General features: G+C 38.4%; 2 protein-coding genes across 4 annotated transcripts in view; one reads left to right on the top strand and one right to left on the bottom strand.

The window, feature by feature from the left end:
* The window catches only part of SAMD3 (sterile alpha motif domain containing 3), a 41,097-nt gene extending 40,102 nt beyond the window's left edge, over positions 1 to 995 (top strand). The window contains exons 9-10 of the mRNA XM_012734450.1: positions 424 to 506; positions 732 to 995. Coding sequence (XP_012589904.1) covers positions 424 to 506; positions 732 to 995 — 347 coding nt within the window. The remainder of the gene's footprint in view (positions 1 to 423; positions 507 to 731) is intronic.
* Positions 996 to 4,493: 3,498 nt separating this feature from the next.
* Positions 4,494 to 24,722, bottom strand: part of L3MBTL3 (l(3)mbt-like 3 (Drosophila)) — a 103,092-nt gene continuing 82,863 nt past the window's right edge. For 2 of the 3 annotated variants that reach the window (XM_004673844.2, XM_012721720.1), the window contains exons 21-23: positions 11,405 to 11,574; positions 11,124 to 11,186; positions 4,494 to 6,346 (exon numbers count right to left, since the gene is read on the bottom strand). In XM_004673844.2, coding sequence (XP_004673901.1) covers positions 6,203 to 6,346; positions 11,124 to 11,186; positions 11,405 to 11,574 — 377 coding nt within the window. In that variant the 3' untranslated portion in view covers positions 4,494 to 6,202. The remainder of the gene's footprint in view (positions 6,347 to 11,123; positions 11,187 to 11,404; positions 11,575 to 24,722) is intronic. The other variant, XM_004673845.2, reaches the window with a different exon arrangement.

The following is a 24,722-nucleotide window of genomic DNA, read 5'->3' as shown; positions in this document are numbered from 1 at the left end:
TGGTAATAGTTAAAGTTCAGCGAAAAAATGAATGGGAAAGAAAAATAATTTTCAAATAGGAGTTGAACTAGAGACTCTTAAAATACACTTGATATTAAAAAAATATATATATTTAGGGAACTAGCTAATTTCACAATACAAACTACAAGCAAAGGCATGATAAAATTATCCCGTCTGATGGACAGAGTATAGAACTCTTGTCTTCACCTGGCAGTGATCTGGAGGGAAGAATATGAATGCTTAAATGTAATTTTTAGAAGGGGCTGTTGGTTAAAAATGGTCAGGAAATACTGATCTAAGAAAGCTCTTGTGTGCTCTTAGAAGTAACAACTTTCTAAAAACCCAAGTGCGTCAATACTGACTTTGCTTACAATAGGTGAAGACTGGTATGTATTTGATCTGTAAGCATGTTTGCTTTGACAGATATGAAGATGACAGCCACATGTCTACTCCTACCAGAGGTTTTTGGGGATGATTCCAACCTTTTTGTCATTGCCAATGAGGAGGTATGAAGCATGTCAATGATCATTGGTTTGGCATTTTACATATTCATGTGATAATTTATTTAAAAGCAGAATGGTGATCTATTTTGAACTATGGTGTGTCACATTTAGAAATATATTAACTTGCAACAAACTCATTATTACAATATCATGATTAAATTGTGGTACCTTGGATTATTTAGTTATTTTACATATCATGAGGTGCTGACTTGTTATCTCTTTTTTCAGGTACAAGTGTCCACACCTGTGTTAGAAGTTAAGCACCCTTTCAACATTGATGTCTGTGAATTTTCTTTGTATTTAGAAAAAGAGAAACTCACAAAGGTGGACGACTGTGTTACGGCCCTGGCTGCTCTCATAGCTGCCTTTCATGTATTTGGGATCGAGTGTCCAAGACGACTGTCCCAAACCTTCAATTTCCTAGAGACACTGATTTTTGATACGCACAGTCCCCATTTTCCTTCTATGAAAGAAAAGGAAATCACTCAATAGCATATAAACAACGGTCAGAATCAATTTCTGGGACAGCTGAAACTTTATAAAAACTTGTCTTAAGATTGGGTTGTGGTAGAAGTAGGTACTATAAAATCGCCTTGACTCACAGATATGAATAAAGTTCAATGCCATCTATCTTTATGCTTGCATAATTATGTTCTTTGTGAAATTCTGTAATAAAATACTTCCTAAAGGACTGTTTTTCTTTGTAGCTAAGGAATTGCATGGTCCTACTTATATTTCAAGGATGCATTAGTTTGTTCTTTTTAAAGATTTATTTATGCAGATAGAACTGGGGTACAAGCCAGAGGTGCAGGGGTGGTGAGACGATTCACAAGAGACAGAGTGGGGAGCAGAAAAGGCAGACTGACGAAGTACACTGCTGAGGGGAGCAGCGGGCCAGTCAGGAGAGGTCTGGTGCCACGTGGATCACTTCCCAGGCCGGGTATCAAACTGACACTGTGGCTAGCTTGCAGTGCTGCATCTCAAACCATTAAGCCAGCAGGGAGGGCCAGAGTGGCCCTTCATTTTTTTTTTTTTTTAAAGATTTATTTATTTGTGCATACAGAACTGGGGTACAGGCCAGAGGCTCAGGGGTGGCGAGAAGCTTCACCAGAGACAGAGTGGGGAGCAGAACAGGCAGATCAACAAAGTACACTGCTGAGGGGAGCAGTGGGCCGGTCAGGAGAGGTCTGCCACGCCATGTGGTCACCTCCGGGGCAGGCAGGAATCGAACTCATGCGGAGCGGCTTTAGATTCTCAGTGCTGTGCTTTAACCCGCTACGCCACCAGGGAGGGCCATGGCCCTTCATTTTTAAGACATAACACTTCAGATATGCTCAAATCCTTCAGAATAGGGTAACTTGCACTTCACCCAGCTGGCTCATCTTTGAAAGACTCCATGTCCGGGAACTGCATATATGTGGACAGAGGCTGCCTCTTTGGTCTGAACATTGCTTGCAAACATTTTGAACTTAAATATTTTAAGAAAAGGCACCTGTCCCTCTGCCCTTCCCCCAGATGAGCCAGCTGGCCTGGGGTTTGACCCCTGACCACATCAGTTGAGAACCAGGCTGCTTGCTGGCCCTTAAGGTTTCTGCTGCAGGTGGATCTCGCCGGGAGTTTCCAGCCTCTGACCTGGCTCTCTCTTCCCTTGCTTCCCTCCCTTAATATGCGGGGCTGCCTTTGACCTTGCCTCCCAACACCTGTTCTCACTTCCCAGCGCCTTGTCCTCAGGTATTTGTGTTTGAGCTGGTTATTACTCCCGGCTTATTTGGATCAGCTATTTACTTCCAGGGCCACTTGGATAACAGCCGCAGTTTCAGGCTAAGCCCTTCCTAGACCTGTTTTCAGCCTCAGGACTCCTAGCCCTGTGGGCTCACAGAACCCAGAGTCTCATGTTGTCATTCCATCTGTTCATAACAGCAGTTGTTTTAAGTACATCTTAGGTTGCACAAGATTCAGTGTTGCTCTTCCTCTTTTCCAAGGAAAAACTACCTCCTATGGTTTTAAAGTGCCCCCTTTTGTCACCATTGCAATATTATTCTTACTCATCAGTTTGAATAGAACAGCTTGGTTTTCAAACTGGAAAAATATTTGTGTGCGCTTATACCTGGCAACACACCGGAACAACAACAACAAAAAATTTACATCACAATGTAATGGACATTTCTTGGGATACTTTGTCAAATAAAATTAGCTTAAGAAGGGGATCAGGCCCTCCCTGGTGGCGCAGCGGGTTAAAGCATGGCACTATGCAGCTATCGCAGCCACTGCAGCATGAATTCGATCTCCGGCCAGGGAGCTGACCCACATGGGGCAGCAGACCTCTTGTCTCGCCTGCTGCTCCCCTCAGCAGTGTATTTCAGTACCTGTTCTGCTCCCCACTCTGTCTCTGGTGAATACTCTCAACCCCCACACTTCTGGCCTATACCCCAGCATTTATATATGCACAAATAATTAATCTTTTTTTTTTAAGAAGGGGTCCTTATGAGTAATTGAAGAAGAATCATTTTATAACATACTTCTTGGAAATAACTGCAATCTGTGCTAATGGCTTTCCTTTACTGTTCATTAAGACACTGAAGTCAGTGAGATACAGTGGAAGATCTGCCTACTCCAGTAGATTCTCTAATTGCACACAAGAATGGATGGCAGAGTAATTTACCCCATGTGATTTTGATATAAACCAGTCCCTACTTGTTTCCATTTTTGCCCCCTTGCACTTGACTGTGCCTTGAGTTCCTTTCAAACTTTCCTTTTTATTCCTCAAATCTATTCCCCTCCCCTTTTTTAGTTTCATGATGTCTTATTCTCCCAAATGGATTTACCAAATTCTTAAAGGTTCCTTTCCTCAGGAGGTTTACAATGTCTCTGGCTAAAGCTGGATGAAAGCCCCTCTGTTCCTCCAGGCTGGGGCAAGGTGGAGCAACAGGGAAGCTAGTGAAGTCTGGCTCCAAGTATGATAGAGACCTCAGCTAACCACAAGGCAGTCTCACATAAGCTTTATTGTCTCAACAGTGAATGTATTCCCTATGCCAAGCATGGTCTTCTCACTCAGTCAACATTTTTTTTCCAAAGTTATTTATTTATGCATACAGAACTGGGGTACAGGCCAGAGGTTCAGGGGGGGCAGTGAGAGGATTCACCAGAGACAGAGTGGGGGGCAGAACAGGCAAACTGATGAAGTACACTGCTGAGGGGAGCAGCAGGTGAGACGAGAGGTCTGTTGCACCATGTAGGTCACCTTCCTAGCTGGGGATTGAACTTGTGCTGAAGGGGCCATGGTTAGCTTCCTAGTGCTGTGCTTTAACCTGTTTGCACCACCGTGGAAGGCCCTCGCTCAGTCAACATTCAATAGTGCTTGACAAACATAATCTTATTTTCTCTGTGGGTGGAGTTCACTGAATCAAGATGCTGCAAAATGGCAGCCTGGGGCCATATTTCAACATGCAGACTGGTCTCTTTTGGCTTGCACCGTATTTATAATTTTTTCAAATGCCTTTACGTGGGAGGTTGTACAAGTTCCACCACCTCCAACCCTCCCTGTGTTCTTACCCCAACGAAGCCCGCTTCTTTCATGCTATCACAGCTCCATTTCTTCTGTTAAAATTTAAGACTAGGGCAGGGATCATGAAAAGGGTTTCTGCTTCTTGAGGCACATTGAGGACACTTAATGGCTTTGCGTCTAAGAAATACCACCAAGCTGCTTACAAATGAATAGACATCTGTTGTAAGATTTACAAGCTTCTTTGTTACTCCATGTTTTAAACCAGATAGAAAACATTTTCAATGGGTGTGAATCCTATTTGACCTAACAACATAATTTTTGTCTCTCTCACATCATCTGCAACATGGTTTGATGAACTTTAATAAATTTTCCAGAATAATCACACACTTAGTTACTAACCACATTTGACATTCCCGCTCTCGTTACACCCCTTCTGTTTTACAAACGCTGTTAAAAATCATACATATGTAAAAAGGTGTCTGCATTTCAGATTTTATTTCATTCATGTCAGATATAACAAGTGCAACTTGAATGTACAAATTTGGAACAAAATATAAAAAAAGGAAAAAAACAACAATGAAAACTTATTAAGCAAATTCATGCAAAGCAATGAATGGGACACCACAGAAGTCACTGACCCTGTTTTACCTTGGCTTATGACAAATGCAAAAGCCTGCTAATAGACTTTCAGGGGGACAGCAAAGGAAACCCTACGGCCAGAAAAACAAGAGCAACAAGGAGAGGTGGAACTTTCCCCAAGGTTCAGACAGCATGCTACAATCTTACTTTTCACTTTTTAAGTAGAAAAGTAGTCCTTGAATAAATGTCCAATCATCCAATAAAAGCTGATAAAATAATTTACCTTCTGGGTTGGAATTGCATTCTTGTAAAAGTAACACTACCAGCTATCAGGCTAGGGATAATCAAGGGCTTTCATTTAAAGTGCATCTGTACGCTTAGTATATGGAGACAAACTGTTTTGGACAGAAAAATAAGTTTCCAAAACAGAGGTTCTTGAATAACTACTTTGGGAAATCACCCCCATGACTCAGGAGCTTATTAAGCCTCTTTGTGAGCTTATTAAGCCTCTTTGTGTCAACTGGTGTTGGTTCCTCACACACCTTGCCTTTTCAGTAAAATCTATATACTCTCTGTTTCGCCAACCCTGAAGAAAATCTTTGGGTTTTGGAGGACACTACAAGATCTGAGACAGAGCTCTTTACAGATTGTTGTTTCTATCTACAGAACGAGCTCTTCATCTCTGAGAAGCACCAGTTACCTCCATGACAACTAGAGAGAAGCTCAGGATCATCTCATAAATAGTTCACTTACAACAGCGCCCCCCTCCCCCCACCAACGTAACTGCATTTTCCTTTGATAGCACTGGACACTTGTAAACACACAGGGCACCACAACATATGAGATTGATGCCACTCAAATACATCACCTAATTTATTTATGTTTATATATTTTATTTTCAATTCCATTGTTTATATACATGTTTTTGGTAATTATAGTAAAGATGCTGGTGAAAAGTAATTTGTTTAACATTTCATAATGCGTGCAAAAGTAAAAACACTGATTAAAAGAAAAGTAATTTTTTACAACTATTCAGCCCCAACAAATGATGACAGGCAGTTAGGCAGTATCATGACTTGCAAAGTTATACTTAGCATAATGTTGCAATTCAAGATATGGCACAGAATTAACAATACAGGTAACAGTCCCACTGGCTAAACTGTGCCAGGTTTTGACTAATTTGGTTTAAGTTGAAATCTGATTATATAAAAAGATTCTTGAAAGTATTGAAAAAGAAACAGTGTACATGAAAGAGAATTCAACAATGTTTACAAAATGCCAAAAGTTCTTACTTAGCCCCCCCTTTGTCCATAAATAATTAATGAAGTCCCTCTTCTCCCCTCCCACCCCCAGCCTCAAAAAGATTTACAAAGATAAATTTAGCTCAGTGAACAGAACCAAAAGATGACTGCTGTTAGACAGTACCTGGTTAAAAGCTCAAGCACTTTCATAAGAATTCATATATATATTGTCTCTTGAGGAATATAAATAATCCGACAGCATTGCTCTTTTGAGTTGTGGAGACTTCTCACTCAGGAGTTGTAACTGTCCTTGTGCTTTGAATAAAATACGAGCTTTAAAGCAGAAAGCCGATGGTATTCAAAATTCACCACCTTCAAAGTTCATTGTGAGAGTTCTTCTCTGCAGCTTTGAACATCAGGATAGAATTGAAAATTTTGAGAGCAGGGCCCAGTTTAATGCTCATAATTTTAACAATGTCTGTTTGGGTCATAAGCAGAAATGCTTCTCCATCTATTTGCTAAAATGAGAGAAAAAGACAAAAGATTGTGAATGAGTCAGATGTAGGACTGTAGGCAATGTTTAAAGTTAGCAGCTAAACATTGTTGTAGAATGATTCCAATAAATACATAAATAAAAAAATGAAAAAAAAAAAAAGTCAACAGCTATCTGCAGAGCAGCACTCAAATGGCACAGAGAGGAGTTCACCTGTGTAAACATTTCCTGATAAATGAACTTTTCTTACCTACAGCAACACACCCAATGTGGGCCAAAAGCAATGAAAAACTCTTTCATCTGAAAAATCATTCTCAGGCAATATCCTCCTGAGATTCTCTGACTTAGGCACTGCATCAAGAATTTGATAACTCTTCTTGTCTTGGGTGAGCTCAAATGGAGTTCCTGTCGTGGTAGGTTTTAGAATAAGGGCTGTGATGGGTAGGGATAGAGAAGGGCCAGAAAAGGCCTGGGAGGCCTGAGAAGAGTCTTTTAAATAATGTTTCCCCTGGACTCAAAAAGAGCGGGGAGAAGTCCTCCTGGAATGGGAGGAGCACAGTATGCATAAGGACCTCTTTCCTTACACTTGCAGACTCCAGAATTGGATGACAATAAATTCCAGTTTGAGGCACTTTGTTATGGCAACCCTAGTAAGTTAATACTACTACAAATTCTGTAAAGAGTTAACTAAATAAAGTCTGAAATAATTAGTTGTATCTCAAACATTTCCCTCCTAAAAATAAAAAAATCTGCAAATCTAATTTGCTTACATATGGTATCAGTAAGAACTGGAGATATCTTAGACAACTCCACAAAACAATTATTTGCAAAAAAAAAAAAGTGTGCTCATTTTCAGCAAGGAAACATCTTACTCTTGTAAACTCGAAGGAGACATTCCGATGTTCATTTCCAAGTGTTAGATGAGTTTAGTGTATGACAAATGCTGTACTGTTTTCTGGAAACACTTGGTCTGGTCTCATTTGTTTGTGCAAAAACACAGATCTAGTAACACCTCACTCGACTGAGGCAGATTTTATCAGAATGAACGGTCGGTCTGACATAAGTTTTCTAAATCATTAATGAAATGTCAACTTATGCACCAGATTCCCAGATGCTCACTACAAAGACTGAATGGCAGATTATAATCTTGGGCTCTACAAAGACTCCTTCTGAGATTGTGTGAAAGTTTAACATGACCTATGACTGGCGGAAAGGAACTTTCAGAGAATTGCAAGGCTGGGATGTGAAAGCTAGAAGAAGGGTGAGGAGAAGGCTTGGTAAATGATTGCTCAGTGACACTAGGAAGAACAATTCCTTTTAGGACATGTGCCAGAGAGCACGATGCTCACAGGCTGCTCTGATGCGTGGCCACCAGGATAAGCCATAACTGGGAGGAAGCAAATTTAAGAAACAGCGATGACAGCAATGTATCACATATCACATTTCTTTTCCATCCTTTTTCTATCTTTTTCTTTTTCTTTTGTGATGCATACAAACTGCTCTAACTCCAAGGGCTACATAGCCTGCTAAGGGTTTAATGTTGGAAGGAAGATTTGGAATTCAGGGGCCTTTGCCTCCCAAGCTACTGCTCTTTCTCCTATGCCCTCAGAGTTCTTTCCCAAAGCTTTAACTCTGTAAATCACCGCAACATACTCTTTGCTTGAATGTCTTTCTCATCAAGTAAAGGTATGAGTATATTCACTCAAAAAAAAAAAAAAAAAAACAAACAAAAAATCAAAAATAACTTAGTAAACATCTATTATTTTCCAGACACTCTTTGACACTGGGCATATAGTAGAGAATTAAACTGACAAAACCAAAACCATGTAAGGAAGCAAACAAAAACTCCTTGCAGTATTTATATTCCAGAGAGAGACAATTAACAACAGCAACAAAAATGCATATGAACAAATCAATCAGTAGTTATTTAGTAGGAATTAGTTCTAAAAAGTAGCAGTATGTAAAAAACAGCTTTCTGGGAAGCTAAGTGGGAAGGTGGTGCAGGGATGGATGTACAGAGGCAGGTGGTGTTTGGGGTAGGACTCATGGGGAAGGTGGCGGTGAGCAGCAAGAAGTCCTGTGGCCATTTGGAGGAAGAGCCCTCAAGAGAAAGGAGCAAGAGTGTGCCCCGACTTTGGGGAACGGCCAGAGGATGTTATGTGGATGTCAGATTTAGGCCTTTGTGAGGAGGATTTGACTTTTTACTCTGATTTGCTTCTACAAAGATTTGCATGGAGGAATGACATGGTTTGACCTAGTTTTAGCAGGATCGTCCTGGTTATATTGGGAATAGATTGTACAAGGGTAAAAATAGATACAGAGAAAGTGATTAGGAAGTTATTACACTAATCCAGATAGTAGATGGTGGCAGTTTAGAGTAGGGAGGAAACATTGGTGGTGGAGGGAGAAAAGAAACCCGTACATGTTTTAAAAATACATACAATAGTTTTGCAACAGGTGAGGTATGTAGAGAAAGAGAAATTAAGGATGGAGTCAAATAATAATAGCCCATCCTAACACCTGGACTTTGCCATTAAAGATAACTTATATGACTTTGTTATATATTATAGTTTATATCTAAGATTCAAAGCCAGAAATACTGGCTTTTAGGACATCAGAGAGTTAGGATTGTCTCCTGTTATCTCTGAGTGAACTTTCTCATCAGAACATTATTTGTAGTAACAGACACATTTAGAAATTTAACAGAGTTCACAGGATGAGAGAATAAAGGTGACTGATATTTGTGGACAGAAAATATTCACTATCTCACCCCTTATGAAGAATTTGACTTGGAGGCTATTGGATGTCTGAGGGTTATCTCCAAAGATAATATGCTATGAATAAAAACTACATTCATAGTTATATTCAAAGATATAACATATTTGAACTTGAGCTTGAATCTTATTTAAACTTAACAGGGTAAGTCTATATGGATTATCCAGGTATCAGCAGAACCAAAACAAGAATTTATAAAATAAATTTATATATCAAATTTATAAATATTCATTCTATTTATAAATAAATATAATTTATAAATAAAATTTATAAAATAAAATAAAATAAATATACTATAAACTTATTTTAAAAATGTTTTCCTCTCATTTTCAAAGATAGTAACATTATCACTCTGCCAGAAAAAGACTAACAGCCTGTTTTGAAGTCCAGGCAGGGGATGAAAATTAACAGAGTGGCCCAGAGGGCATCACAGGATACCACCTAAGAGTTATGGAAAGAATAACTGCCAGATAAAGATAAACTACAAATAAAATAAAACACCTTTGAAATAGGACTTAAATCTGAAAAGGGATGCTGACCTCAGATCCTTGGGCATTCACCTCACACACTAAGGCCACTGGCTGGCTTCTGAGCTCTACAGGCTCTCTCTGAGGCTCTTCCTACAGCTGATGGCTACGGGCGTACAGGAGACAGCTCAGGTTTGGGGAAAGCCCGCTGAGATTAGTCTTCCTTCTACCATCTGGTCACCAAGAACAGAGTGATAACTGACTGTGCTGCTTAGGGAAGTTGAAAGGCAAGTGGCATTTTTTTAAGGTTTCCAGTGAATGTCTCCTGATGTAGCATGACTTACATTATAGTAAGAAGCTGAATTCCTTTTTGTTTTAATGCTGAATATAGGTAACATCAATATTAATCATCCCTCACACTGAAGTTCTGAGTAGTAGTTGAATATAATTAACAAAACAATCTCACAATAACAGAGTGTAATGAGGATCAGTATATTGTAAACAACGGAGAGATTTAAGGGCTTGTTACCCCTAAAACATAGTGTTATAAATTATTGCTTCAGTAAATATAATAAAAAATATTTTCATCAGTTTATTATTTCTCATGCGACTACTTAGAAACAGTAAAGGTCTTTGATTTTATTTTGTACATTTAATTTTTTTATATCACTCTTAATTTTGTGCATTTTTTAAAAAAATAATATAATAGTTTATTGTTACATCATTTTGTGCATTTTTCCATCTCAGTTGTAATCCCCATGGGCTTCCCATCTCCAATTCACCCGTGTGCCATCACCATAGTCCAGTGTACTCTTCCCACCCCAGTTTTTGATCTTAAGAAAGATTTTAAGGGCTTCTGTAGCAGACAACCATATTACTTATTATAAGCATAAATGAAATTAATAGTGATTATCTTTGTTTTATTAAAAATATAACACTGCTTATTTCTTTCTGGGCTATAAATTACATAAACATGTGCTATTAACTTTTATGTGTATGTATTTTAAAATAAGTTTAGTGCTACTGCTATGAAGCATCATACTCTGGTACTTACTAATATTCCCTATGTAAACGACATTATTTTTACATAAAGACATTTTATGCTGCGGCCATCCCTGGTGGCACAACAGTTAAAGCACAGCACTATGAACTTAAGTCAGCCACTGCAGCCTGAGTTCAATCCCCGGCCAGGGAGGTGACCCACATAGCCAGGCAGACCTCTCCTGACCTGCCCACTGCTCCCCTCAGCAGTGCACTTTGTCAATCTGCCTGTTCTGTTCCATACTCTGTCTCTGGTGAATCCTCTCACCCACCACACCCCCACCCCACACACCTCTGGCCTGCACCCCAGTTCTGTATGTATAAATAAATACATCTTTTAAAAAAACAAACATTTTATGCAACTGATTAATGTTTCTTGTCAGACAAGCTACATCCATTTTTCAATTTCAACTGATCCATCCCTTCCCCCACCTGCCAATGGAGAGTGTTACCCCATCTACTGCATTCCATCCCTTTGATCCTATTAAGGAACATACTGTGATTTAGTGGGACACTTACTTCATCTTTAAATACCTTTCCATGTTCCTCACATCCAGGTAAGCTCTGGATGAATTCTGACACCTGTCAAAAGCAATAACAAAACTCTAGTTTAACACAGCAATCTAAGTCTACATGATACAAGTTAAACCAGTTAACAAAGAGATGAATGTTTTAGCTGCTTTTCAGAATATTTTATTTTTCAGAAAAAAAAATACTAAATCTTACAAACCTTTATCATGTCCACTCTTTAAGCCTACACTCCTTTATCTGTTTCCTGGCAGACAAAGAAAAAAGTATACCTCATCAGTGCTCCACTTGGAAACTTTACTGGCAGGGATTCCAGCTACAGTGGGAAGAAGTTTGCTCTGCTGCTCCCAGCGCAAGGGCAGACATGGTATTGGGGACTTGAAAGACAGAAAGACAGCCGATCGACGCTGGGCCTGCTGGACAGTAGGCTCTTCCCGTGTACCTGGTTAATTGGAATAAATGGAAAATCAGTCTGAAAAGAAGCAAGAGCCTCAAGCTCCAAATGTCTGTGTCACCCTCCTGCAATGATTTAACAGGGGCTAGCTAAACACTGCTGTGCTGCTTTTCAAAATTCTATCACCTTTTGGAAAATGATGTGCAGAAATCTTACTAAATGAGGTTGGGTAGGTAGAGAGGGACCTCGTATACGTACAATCAATGCACAGTACAGAATCCAACTGGAAGGGACATTCCTTGTACCTCCAATGGGAGGAAAGAAGAGTCTCCTTCCTGCCTAGAACAGTTCAGCCAGTAAGAGAGTAGCAGCAAATGATAAGCCCCTACAATGAACTTGCAGTCTTCCAATGGAAACTTGGCATGCAATAGCTCCCCTAAAATTGATGTAAGGTGGTTTTCTTTGTTCTGGGGATGTATGTACACATTTTTCGAAGGGACTTCACTCTAATTGTTTTGGTATTATAACCAAATAAGCCCATTTTATTGCTGAAGTACTCCCTGCTTACTTGTTGGAGGTCACCAAATGAATAATTACATTGCTTGTCTTTGCTAAAGGTCACTATTAAAAACAACCTATAAATTCAACTTACATCGTTTGCTACCTCATCTGCTAATGAGCACATGCATTGTGTGGCTCTGAATGCAAAGGAAAAGAAATTTGCATCAGTGCTGTAGGGGAAGGGAAAATACTTTCACCTTAGAAAACTGCATTTGTTTCCTTTTCAGTTTTGGATTTTGCAGTAAACAGCCAGGTCTAGGCTTTGATTATCCCCTAGCTACAGCATCTATTCTCTGCTTTCATCTCAGCCCTGTTCATTCTTCCCACTTCTTTTTGCTATTCACCTTTAAAAGTTGACTTTTAGGTCCTCCCTGAGGCGCAGCAGGTTAAAGCACAGCACTAAGAAGCTAAAGCCACTTCAGCATGAGTTCGATCCCTGCCCCTGAAGCGACCCACATGGCATGGCAGACCTCTTTTGACTCGTCCGCTATTCCCTTGACTGGCCCGCTGCTCCCCTCAGCAGAGTACTTAGTCAGTCAGCCTGGTCTGCTCCCCACTCTGTCTCTGGTGAAGTCTCTCACTGTCCCTGCACCTCTGGTCTGCCCCCCAGTTCAGTACGCATAAATAAATAAATAAATCTTAAAAAAAAGAGTTGACTTTTAAATAGTCAGCTTAAGTTAAGATAGCAGAAAGGTAAATGCTTCTGTTGTTCTTCATATATGGGGATCAAAACTACAGACTATTTTATCTCCTAGATCTTCTGAAACCAAGCCTAGTCTGCAGCTGCTTTCCTCCGGTAACTATTTCTTAGCATTGATTTTATGTACTTGAGACTCAATTTGTCATAAATATCCCCTTTAGGTCCTTGAGAACAGAAATCTCCTCTAGAAATTTTTAATTATTACATAATTTATGTATCTCTATGAATAATTTAAGGTATTTATCTTGAAGGACAAAGTTTAAAACAGTTACATAAATCCTAAATTTATACAACTGAGAGCGTCTTCACCAAATAAACGCACTCATGTAATCAACCTGCATTAATAGCCAGAATAGAATATGGTCACACAACCTGAACACCTTCTAACCCATTCAACCAGCAAGGTTAACAGTTATGTTGTCTTCCAACACCTGAGAACTTGTATGTTGCTTTGCTGCCTGGTTTCCGTCTCTCCACAGCACACTTATGAAATTCACCCAGTGTTCTATGTAGTTACAGCTACCTGCTTTTTGCTATATCGTTTTCATCGTTGAGAATATTCCACAATTAATGTGGAGCTTATGGACATTTGAGTTGTTTTAAATTTTGTTTATTACAAACAGTATGCCTGTGGATAATATTTATAATATAAATTATAATAATATTTTCTGGAACATATATATGCATTTCTGTTGCATAGTTGAGGAAGAATGAAATCTGGAGGTTATAATTCTGCCACTTTCCCAAATAAGTTGTAACAATATGTACCAACTAACACACAAGAATGTTCCAAATGGTCCACGTCCATATCAGTTTGTGGTACTGGCTTTTTCATTTCAACCATTTTGGTAGCATATTTGTGGCATCACATTATGCTTACAACTGCATTTGCCTAATGATGAATGAAAATGACACCCTTGCCCTATGTTTAATGGCCAGAGAACTGCTTTTCTGAATAACATATTTTATGCCCATTATTTCATTGAACTACCAGATGAGTAGAAGTTATCTATACACAGTCTGGATTGGACTCCTTTTAGGAAATATGTCAACAATATTTCCTTTCAACATGATGTCTTCTTTTTACTCTCTTAATAGGGTCTTTTGATAAACAGAAGTTCTTAATTGTAAAACAGCTGAATTTACTGAGCCTTTTTATTTTAGGTTATTGCTATAAATGTTCCTGGCTGAAAGATGTGTTTAACCCAAGGTCCTGAAGACAGTGTCTTCCATTTTCCTCTATTTTATATTTTGCCTTACACCAGAAATTTACTTTCAGATCATATCCCGAAAGCAAGGGTCAATATTCATGCTTTTCTGTGTGTCCCATGAGTATTAATTATTGCATCCTTCCTCCCATTTTACCACTATGCCAGCATTAACATAACTATTAATGAGTTTCCTGATTCTCTGTTCTGATTCACTGATCTCTTTACACCAGCCCACAGATTTTATTTACCATCACTTTGTACTTTGTACTGATATCTGAGATCTAGGTTTCCTTCAAGACTGCTTTGACTATCTTTGTCCTTTACATTTTCATAAAATATTGGGTCAGGACACACACAAGCCAGGATTTAAATTGGGACTGTTGCTGAATAGTGACCAATTTGGTGAGAAATGCCACCATCACAATTCTGAATCTTTGATCCAAGAACAAGATATATTCCTCTATATTTTTGGATGTTCTTTTTAGCATTTTTCTTGAGTGAATTGCCACTTTTAAGAAGCAGTTTTGCACATCTTTTGTTAAATGTATTTCTATGGATTTGGTGTATTATGGCACTATTATAAGTAGCAATTAAAAAACCAAGTATTCCTACTATTCTGCCGTTCTTCTTTATTATGTTATCCCTTAAACCACCCTAATCTAAAATTTGAATTTCTCTGAGACTTAGAAAGTCATAATAGTGAACTTAAAAAATTAAAATTTTTTTTTTAAAGATTTATTTATTTGTGCATACAGAACTGAGGTACAGGCCAGAGGCTCAGGGGCGGCGAGAGGTTTCACCATAGACAGAGTGGGGAGCAGAACAGGCAGATCGACGAAGTACACTGCTGAGGAGAGCAGCAGGCGGGTCAGGAGAGGTCTGCCACGCCATGTGGTCACCTAAAGGGCAGGCGGAAATCAATTCATGCGGAAGTGGCTTTAGCTTCTCAGTGCTGTGCTTTAACCCGCTGCACCACCAGGGAGGGCCTAAAAAATTAAATTTCTTACTGGAGCTAGCCACTGGTTCTGATTCTGACTAGTCAATCTCAGAGCGAAAATTGTGTCTGCTTCAAATAAACATTTAACTCCCTTGAATATTTTTAAAAGCCAAATTAATAATTCTTTCCACACATATTCAATAAATTTTATACAAGTGGTATTAATATTTTAGGTCTTCATCCTATTTTGTTGCATATATATTCTGAGCCCAAAACATAAGTACCAGTTTTATTCTTTTAAAACTACTCAGAATTGAAGATTGTTTAGCAAAAACATAGGGTAACTTAAATCCTTTATCTCAGAGATTCCCAAGAATTCAGCAATTAACTAAAAAACAGTATCTTTAAATCTTTCACAAATAGGATTATATGAAAAGGTAAGAACTCCAGTTCCACACTACAGTGAAAGAAGAAAGTTCACTTTATAATTGGTATTCTGATTGCTCATCACACAAGGTGTCAGTCATTCCCAAAGCCAGACACTCCTATAGCTATTTATATTCTATTAACACTTGGCACTGTTTGCTTTTCCTCATAGCGCCATTCTGTCTTCATGCTATATCCTGCCCAACTTGAATTATTCCCAGTTCATTTCTAATGTTCTTACAGCATTATCCCTTTAGAAAACGTAACGAAGCTGCTCTAAAGAAATAGATGACTGAATCCTTCGGCGTCTACATTTCTGGTAGTGCCTACATCTCTGAAGCTGATGTTATAAACAGGCCAAGACACAAACACTGTACTCCAATCCGAACAGCAGCTCTGTATCCTTCACATAAACTACTCTCCTTCCCGTTGCTGATTCTTTTCTGCAGCTGATGCTCTGAGGCCCAGTGTTATTTCATGACGATGCAACAACTGCAGTGTTTACTGCCCACAGGACATGTCATCTCCCCAGAAACACAACAGTGTGGGGAGTACCACACTAGTCCAAAAAGGTTGTGCATTTGATTCCTTGACCTGCGTGGAAATGGGACTCCATTTAGATCACACTAACATGTGGCATGGAGTAAAATGAATGCAAACAGACTTTGGCTTGAAGAGATGCTCAGTGCCCTGAAGAAGGTCTGAAAGAGCACAGTAAGTTTGAGAAAACCAAGCCTTTATTCTGGAAGACATTTCTGCCACCATCATTGTATCAGGGTCATATATCATACTACACTTCTCTTAAGCTGTTACCTGTACAAAAAAGAATGTTTTTTTTTTTCCCCCTAAGTTTTTGAAGTTTCCAAAATGAGAACCTACCACAAAGGTATATGGGCAAAGCGTTCTCACCACTCCATCTGGTCTTGTGCTTCCACACTTGTCAGTTCTATCCACCTTTGAACCACTGGATGCAGAAGCGACTGGGTGACTTTTAGGTCCAGCAATTACTGACTTTTTTTTTTTAATGTATTTAATTATGCATACATAACTGGGATATAGTCCAGAGGTGCAGGGGCAGTGAGAGGATTCACCAGAGACAGTGGGGAGCAGAACAGTCAGGTCGATAAAGCACACTGCTTAGGGGAGCAGCGGGTAGTTCAGGAGAGGTCTGCTGCGCCATGTGGGTCACCTCTGGGGTGGGGATCAAACTCGCACTGAAGTGCCTCCGGCCAGCTTGCAGTGCTGCATCTCAACAGGTTGCACCGCCAGGGAGGACCAGTTACTGACTTTTTAAAGGTGATACATTATTACTTAAGAAACTTCTTACTTTGTCTGGATATGTCAAACTGATTTTTGATATTTAGTGAATCACAGGGATATGTGTGTCTTGAACCGAAGGAAGTGAAGGAGGGACAGGCAAGAGGAGTAACCTCTTGTGTAGAGGATACAGAAATCCTCGAAAGTGACTTTTAGGAAGGTATAACCATAAATGCTCTCCCCTCCACCAGTAAAAAGCAGTAACTTCCTCAGGTATATTTTTTCCCTTCTTCAAAAAAAGCTTTTATTCTATTTTAGTGAGAACAGAAACAAATTTGGACATAAATGCTACATATATGTAAAAAAAAGTATTTTATATTGACAGGGAATAACTAAAATCAGTACATAATAGGAATAGTAATTCTTCTTGATTATTGATCCAACCATTGATAATATTTATTGGCAGAACTGAAGGTGTCATCCTCAAGAGTATATTATACTGAAACAAGAAACAGTGTACTACAGTGCAGAGAAAAGCAATTTTCATTATGTTTATGAACAAATCAATCTAATCAGACTCAGTCAATTAAATAATCATTTTCTTTAAAAGATTATTTAAAAGTAAAACATTTTTAAATAGGTAGGTATTTTAAATAGGTAGGACCAAGAAAAACAGAGATGAACACTTCTGGCCATGTAAAGAAGACATAAGATCAGAATTATTATTAGAAAATAAAGGAAATGAGAAGATTTTTTAAAATCTAAATTAGAAGATTTCCAGAAGTCAGACCAGGGTGAGCTAAAAAGTAGTTCCTAGTCTTAAAATATAACACCATAAAGATCTGCAGTTGTACAAACCATGAGATATTGCACTATAGATAGACTGTAATATTAGAATCTTTTTTTTTTTTTATATTTAAATGTCAAACATTCACTCCCTGCACAGAACCTGCAGTTGCTTACCACCATCAGGGTCCACAGAACATTCTAGATTGATTAGGTCACAGATGTTAGTGAGATGAAATATTTCTGCTCCCCACTCTGTCTCTGGTGGATTCTCTCACTGCCCCTGCACCTCTGGCCTGTACCCAGTTTTGTATGTGTAAATAAATCAATCTTAAAAAAAAATAAATAAACCCTCAAAACTTGAAAAAGTTATTAGCCAAAGTCTTTTCTATCACTTACAACAGGGCTCTGGGAGTTATTACCATTTGACTCAGCAACTGCCAGTGTAGAAATTCAGCCTAAGTAACTAAGTAAGCATAAATGCTTGCAATCACCTGTAAGAAAGCTACAGTGGAAGTTCTCTGCTTAAGTACATCATCGGCTCCAGCGTGAAGACTCCACGTGCCCATCTTATTTTGAAGGTGAACATTTCCATATTACTAATGCAGGAAGTGATGTCTGCAACATCTTGGAAGTGCCCTTACAGGTGCGAGCACTTTAAGATACTCTCCCCTTTTCCCTCATGCTGACTCTCCTGACTACCTGGTAAGATGTTAGTTGCATGGCTGGCATGAGAAACACAGGGTCTTAAAAATAAACAATGCAAGACAGAGCCAAGAAGAGAGATGGAGTTTGATGCCCTGCTATTGTCAAATACCATTAAATCCTAGACTCATGTACCTGTGGACTTCCTTTATACGAGAGAGAAATAAAGTACTTACACTTACATAAGTCACTTAGTAGCGCTCTCTTTCTCACTCACAGACACATACCCCTATTTGAATTACCAGTGAGGTTTCCTGCAGTAGCATTTCTAATAGTAAGAGACAGAAAAAAAAACAAAAAAAAAAAAACAACAAAAACAAAACAAAACAAAAAAAAACCAAGCCTAGACACCCAATAGAAATTGGTTCATTGAATGATACTACATCCATTTACAAAGGTGATATTTATCTTGTAAGAAGCATAGCCACTTATGTAAAAATGGCTACATTACTATTCACCTAAAGAATCAGTTTACAAAGAAGTTTGCATATTATTTCAGAAATAAAAATTTTAAGAAAACATACCAAAATTCATAACATGGTATTTCCTTTATTTTACTTGCCTGAATTTGTTAATTACTCTATAATAAATATTTATTACTTTGATAAAAAGTTATATAAAGCCAGAAGGTAATATAAAATAAACTACTTATTATTACTCAAAAAAAAAAAAAAGATATGGAAGCCTCACTTCTGCAACTTGCAAGAAAATGTCAAGTGGGAATATAAGAGAGATAACTGTGGGTGTTTGATGGTTTTACTTTTTTTTCAATCCTCTAGACAAAGATCAAATGAAGAGTATTTTTCTTAAGCTGATACATAGAGATGGAGAGTAAAAGGCTGCCTCTGTGATCTGATACAGCTTACGATATGGAAACCTGTCCATTTGGCAATCATTTATAGAACACTTACATTGTATTAAACTCTTGGAGAGTTATATCAATATGGCATATTCTTGCAGACTTTCCAAATGAGCTTTAATAGATAACAATGTAGTTACACAAAGTAGAAATCTGCATCAAGTCTGGCTGCCATGTCTCAATTTTGGTTGGAGTACAGACATTAAAATTCCTTATGTGAGTTAGGGTAGAAAAAAAATGATGCAAAAGTCCAGACCTCACACACCTGGACTCACACTGTCAGACAGAGACCCAGTGTCACAAATTGAGATGGGGCAGAATCAGACAGTGGCCCTGAACCTTTTATCTCCTAGAACAAACTAAGGCCAGGGTCATTACAAGGAGGGGTTTAAGGGCTAGACAAACTTGGATTCAAATCCCTGCTTTGCCACTAATGAGCTCCATAATCTTCACTAAAACAATGTAATGAGTTCTTTGTAAGGATTATGTGACATTTTAAAAATGCTTACCTAACTGTCTGACATATAGTGAGGACTCCACAAAGAGAAGTGATTCTTATCTTGAAAGAAAGGCATAAAACTCCCAGAGTATCAGATATAAAATAAGCAAAAAATGAAAATAAAACAATAACCTTTTGGGCTAACAGTCCACAAGCCTCTAAAATGTCTTTATGTGAAAGGGAAAAGTGAAACCTTAAAGAGGAACACATCTGTCAGAAAAAAAAAAATTAATGGCGTTACTAACTGGGGGCTAAATACAGAACAATGAGAACTTATAGTGAATGGTTAAAACAAATGGATCACAGTAGCAAGGAACATAGCAAAAATTAGCTCCAAGAGGCTTAATTCAGGATCATCTCAAGGTTAACAACCAAAATGCCAAATCAACTGCTATGGAGGCAAAAAACAAGCCTGAGTTTTCAAGCGAAAACCTAGAAGATTACAGTCCTTGGTGCAGGAGAAAGGCAAACAAACTGTACTTTTCCTCAGCATACAAGTGTGTATTTCAAAAGGCAATTTGATAAAACCTTTTACTAATGTGCCTTCCTAATAGTGAGAATGAACTATTTTACCTTTTAGGAAGAGGAGAGAGGAAAGAAGAAGAAAAGGAAGAAGAAAAATAATGAATTATAGTTAAAAAAAAGTCCCTACAGATCAAAATCAGTAGCCTCGTGAAAATCATCATAAAACTATAATTACACTTATTCCAGTGAATTAAACAGCATTAGCTGAAGAAATATGGTTGGTGAGTATTTCTTTAGGAACTTAAAAAGAAAGAATTGTCCTAAAACACCAAATAGAAATGTTGTTATGAGACAACCAAGGCTTTGATCCCACGGGCATTATAAAGAATGCAGGGCTGTCTTACTTGCTTCCATACTAAGTACTGTTTTAATTGCAAGGATCTTCTCTCCCATTTCCCACTCACTCTCAGTCAGGAGGTCTTGAAAAGGGGTAATTTCCCCAATGGGGAGTGGAACTGGGAACTGCAGCACATTGAAGCCTGTGCACCTAGAGTGGAGCAGACCCACCTGGGAAAGGGAGATTCTGCCAGCACCCAAGTGGGAGTCTGAGGCTAAGTGTTCTCACAGAAGATTTGAGGAAACCGCTTTCTTCTCATAGAAAACACCTCGACTCTTTGATAAAAAGACTGATTGGGCCCTCCCTGGTGGCGCAGAGGGTTAAAGCACAGCACTAAGAAGCTAAAGCCACTTCTGCATGAGTTCGATTCCCGCCACCCCGGAGGTGACCACATGGCGTGGCAGACCTCTCCTGACCCGCCCGCTGCTCCCCTCAGCAGTGTACTTCGTCGATCTGCCTGTTCTGCTCCCCACTCTGTCCCTGGTGAATCCCCTCACCCTCCGCATCTCTGGCCTATACCCCAGTTCTGTATGAATAAATAAATAAATCTTAAAAAAAAAAAAAAAGACTGATTGACAGAATAGTGTCATGATTTTAGTAAGGAATGGGGGACATGATCTCTACAAAACAAAAACAGGTTATGAAAGAATAATAAGTTAATACAGGAAAATAAAAACCAGGGAAGGAGAGCATTTCTAATGTGAACGTGGAAGGGTGGGCATCTAGATTCACACGGACATGTGGACTGACAAGTAAGCCTTCTTGCCTGTTCCTGAACCTCCCGCCCACACATTTGACATCATTAAAAATTCACGTTAAAGTTCATGGAAAGGCAGTAACCATGGTAAAACTATTTGCTGTAAATGAATCCAGAGTTTCCCACTGTGGATAATGCATGTAAGTTTTCTAGCTACACCTGGAGCTGAAGCTGGAAGCCTTGCGGAATGATTGGAGACATGCCCATGGGGCTGACAGACACCCTGCACGAACCACCAAGATGACACTTATTTCTGGGACACTGGGATCCATCACAGCACAGTTCTTGAATTGTTTGGTCTGAGTCAAACTCTAGGCCTCACTTACATCAAGTAAGCTGGAAGGAAGCTCAAAGTCATCCTTAGTAATGTTAAGTTACATGCAGGATTGAGACATGTTCTCGATTTAGTGCATCCCACAGTTCTAGAGGGTACTATTAAACACCAACACTCTCTTGACCATATATGAGGAACTAATTCTAAGCTTTTAACTCTACGGACTGTTTTTGTATTTCTGATAAGTAGCTACACATTTGAGATTGTTAAAAATTCACAAAATGTTCATGGAAAGGCAGTGAATACTTGATTTGATAAAGCAACTGAAACATCAGAAATGTGTAAGTTGTTAAAATATTAAGACACCTCCACATTGGCAGGACAGCCTTTCCCACCACCATAGGCAGCCTCCTGTGGGACTTCTCTGAGAGCCAGCTGTGAAGAGTAACTCCTGGGGTAGCTGCGAGGCGCTAAGATGCTGCTCCAGCATTTAAGACGTCAGTGTTTATTTTAATCGTACTGCTCAAGATGGCTGCCAAATCAATTGTTAAATATTTTGAGTATCATCTCATAGACCTAACCCAAGAAGATTAGATTTGTTCTAATCTGACAAGTTAGATTAGAGAACAAATAGAGCAGAAATCATAATAAAAAAACAACCAAAGGGATCTTTTTCTATTTAAGGAAGATCTGGTTCTAAAAGTAAATCAATAAAGCTAATGAAATTTTGAGCAAAAAATGAACGATTGAGTTTAATAGCCAGGCTTATTGTCAGAAAATAAAAGATTGGACTGAATTGGCTGCCCTAACCCTACATATGTGAAAAAGATACTTGGTCTACTTTTCAGTTACTATTTTTCTTCAAGGAAAATCTTCAAGCTGTTTGAGTTAGCTGTTGCTGTGGTGCTACCCAAAACTGCACTTCAGAACCAAGGCTTTCATTTTCCTTGACTAATGTCTCAGAGTTGCCTTCCTCTAAGCCAAAGCTCTAAGCCAAAGGAAGCGTCCTTGCCCAAGGACATGGTCCACTCACAAACAACACCCAAAACTGATCGCTATAGAGATCACAGGCCTGAATTCTCTTGTCTGAATTTGGGAATCTCCAAAGACCACCTGGAGTTCCAGCTGATATTAGTGGAGGCCTCTGTCTTGTGTGCACATTTCAATTCTCATTCTACCCAGTGCCATCTCACTAGAATTGTTTCCAGAAGTACTTACCAATAAACATCCCCCACATAACACTCTCACAGTGTCTGCTCCCAGAGGCCTCAAACTAAAAGGAACCTGGTCACTGTTTCACTTGAGAACTGAGAGGCAGGAGAACACATTCACTCACTGACTGTGAGTGAGACAATTCCCAATACTGACAAGGCAAGGAGCTTCAGTTACATTTTGTTTGGGGCTGAAGGTCATGCTGTACAAATAAAGACAGCCGACATTAGGAAATGGTGAAATCAGAAAGTGACGTCCAGATCTGTTCATGAAAAATGAATCTGGAAAAAAAAGTTCAAAAGATAAAGTAAATCTAAAACTAAGAAAAAAATTGGATGAAATCTGACAGCCCTCATGTGAGTTTACTCAGATAAAATTTTATAAAACAATTTATACAAAATATTTCAAGAATTTGAAAAGATTGTCAAACTCACTTTGGTAGGCTAAAACTGGATGAGATATTAATAGGAAAATCTCATTTAGGAACATATGTGCAAAAATTCTCAAAGCAACTCTTATTATGAAGCACCCTTTCACTAATAAAAAATAACACGTAAGTAATATGTGCTTACTTAACTATATAGGCTTTATAAGTAAGAAAAATGATAAAAATAAATGACTTGGAAAAACCACAAGATTAAGAGTTATATATAAAACCTAGCAATGTTTTTTTGGGAAAGAATAATGAAACAAAAACTCATACAATTTGAATACAAAAATAGGACAAAAATACACAAAGTTTGAGGAGACATAAAACTATCAAAGAGAGAGCAAATACTATGTTGTAGCATATGTTAATAAACCTTAACTTTCCATTAACTGATTTTCAGAAAAAAAATTACCAAAGTCAGGTCAGCAATTAAAATGAAAAATTAAACACCAAAAAACTAGGAAGAAAGTAAAAATGTCCTCAAGTTATTATTCCCTCAAAAGTTCAGTCTGAAAGACTTTTATAGGCTCTATCTGAATTTTCAATGACCAGATAATCCATGCAGTGGATAATGATACCAAAAAAACAACAACTGTTATATCGAGCAGCTAATACTTAGGCAACATAATACAGAAACTATTTCTAAGTTAACTTTACACAAACAGGTTAAAACCTTTGTCCAGAGCCAACCACATACCCAGTGGTTGAAATGAGACTAGAATCAAGGCTATGCCCTGACCCCTCCACTGTTACAACTCATGAATAAAGGCTGAAGCCTTTCACTAAAAAAAATCAAATACAGGCTTGATGTCTAAACTTCCATAAACTGGTCTTCTTCCTTTTAAATGGCATGATGCATTTTAAAACATCAAATAGTTGCACAGCACTTACTATATGCCAGGCACAAGTTTGAAGCAAGCTATTGTACTTAGTCCCCATGACAACACTATGCAAAAGTTACCATCATTCCTCTGCTGATTAGTAAACCAGCACTAAGAGGTGCTGCAAAACGCCCAAGATGGCAAGACAGCTGACAGCAGAGCAGGGCTTCAAACCCTGCACTGTTTGTATAGGGTGCTACACTAAACACCATAAAACATGCTGATTATAGTAGTGAATGTAACTTTGCATTCAGCATAAACTATTACTTTACAAAAGCCCAAACAACAGTTATAGAATACTCATTCTGGGCAAACAGTTTTTAGGTGTTACTCTCAAATCTTGTTTAATAATCTAAGCTACGCACATGAAAACTCCAAGGACAATCATTAAAATCATAATCAAGACAGAGTTTTCTTATATAAAATAAATAGCAATTATTACAGTTACGCGTATATTATGACTAACAGTTATTATGACTCCATTGCTTTGTTAAACCATTGGAATGTCTTTTTGCAAATATGGAAAACAAATTACTCTCTGTAATACAACTTAAAATATTCACACAAGGGATTTTCTTTTCATCTTGTAGTATTAGGTTAAGACCATGTTGATTCTATTTGGATTTCAACATGCATTCTCTAAGTTTTAAACATATGAAACAAATGACATCAACATACCAAAGGAAATGTATGACAAGCACCAAGCAGAATGTCTTAGCCAGCTTTACACAGATATGTGAGATACTTTCAAATACATCAGAGATGAGTCCATATCTTTTTAAATTACACACTAAATTTATCCTGAATACTAAACTTTTATTGCCTGAGGTAAGGAAGAA

Source organism: Condylura cristata, unplaced genomic scaffold (assembly GCF_000260355.1).
Source record: "Condylura cristata isolate star-nosed mole 26May11 unplaced genomic scaffold, ConCri1.0 scaffold00001, whole genome shotgun sequence".
NCBI lineage: Eukaryota > Metazoa > Chordata > Mammalia > Eulipotyphla > Talpidae > Condylura > Condylura cristata.
Note: the sequence above shows the minus strand (reverse complement) of the source record. Positions and strands in the feature narration are given on the sequence as shown.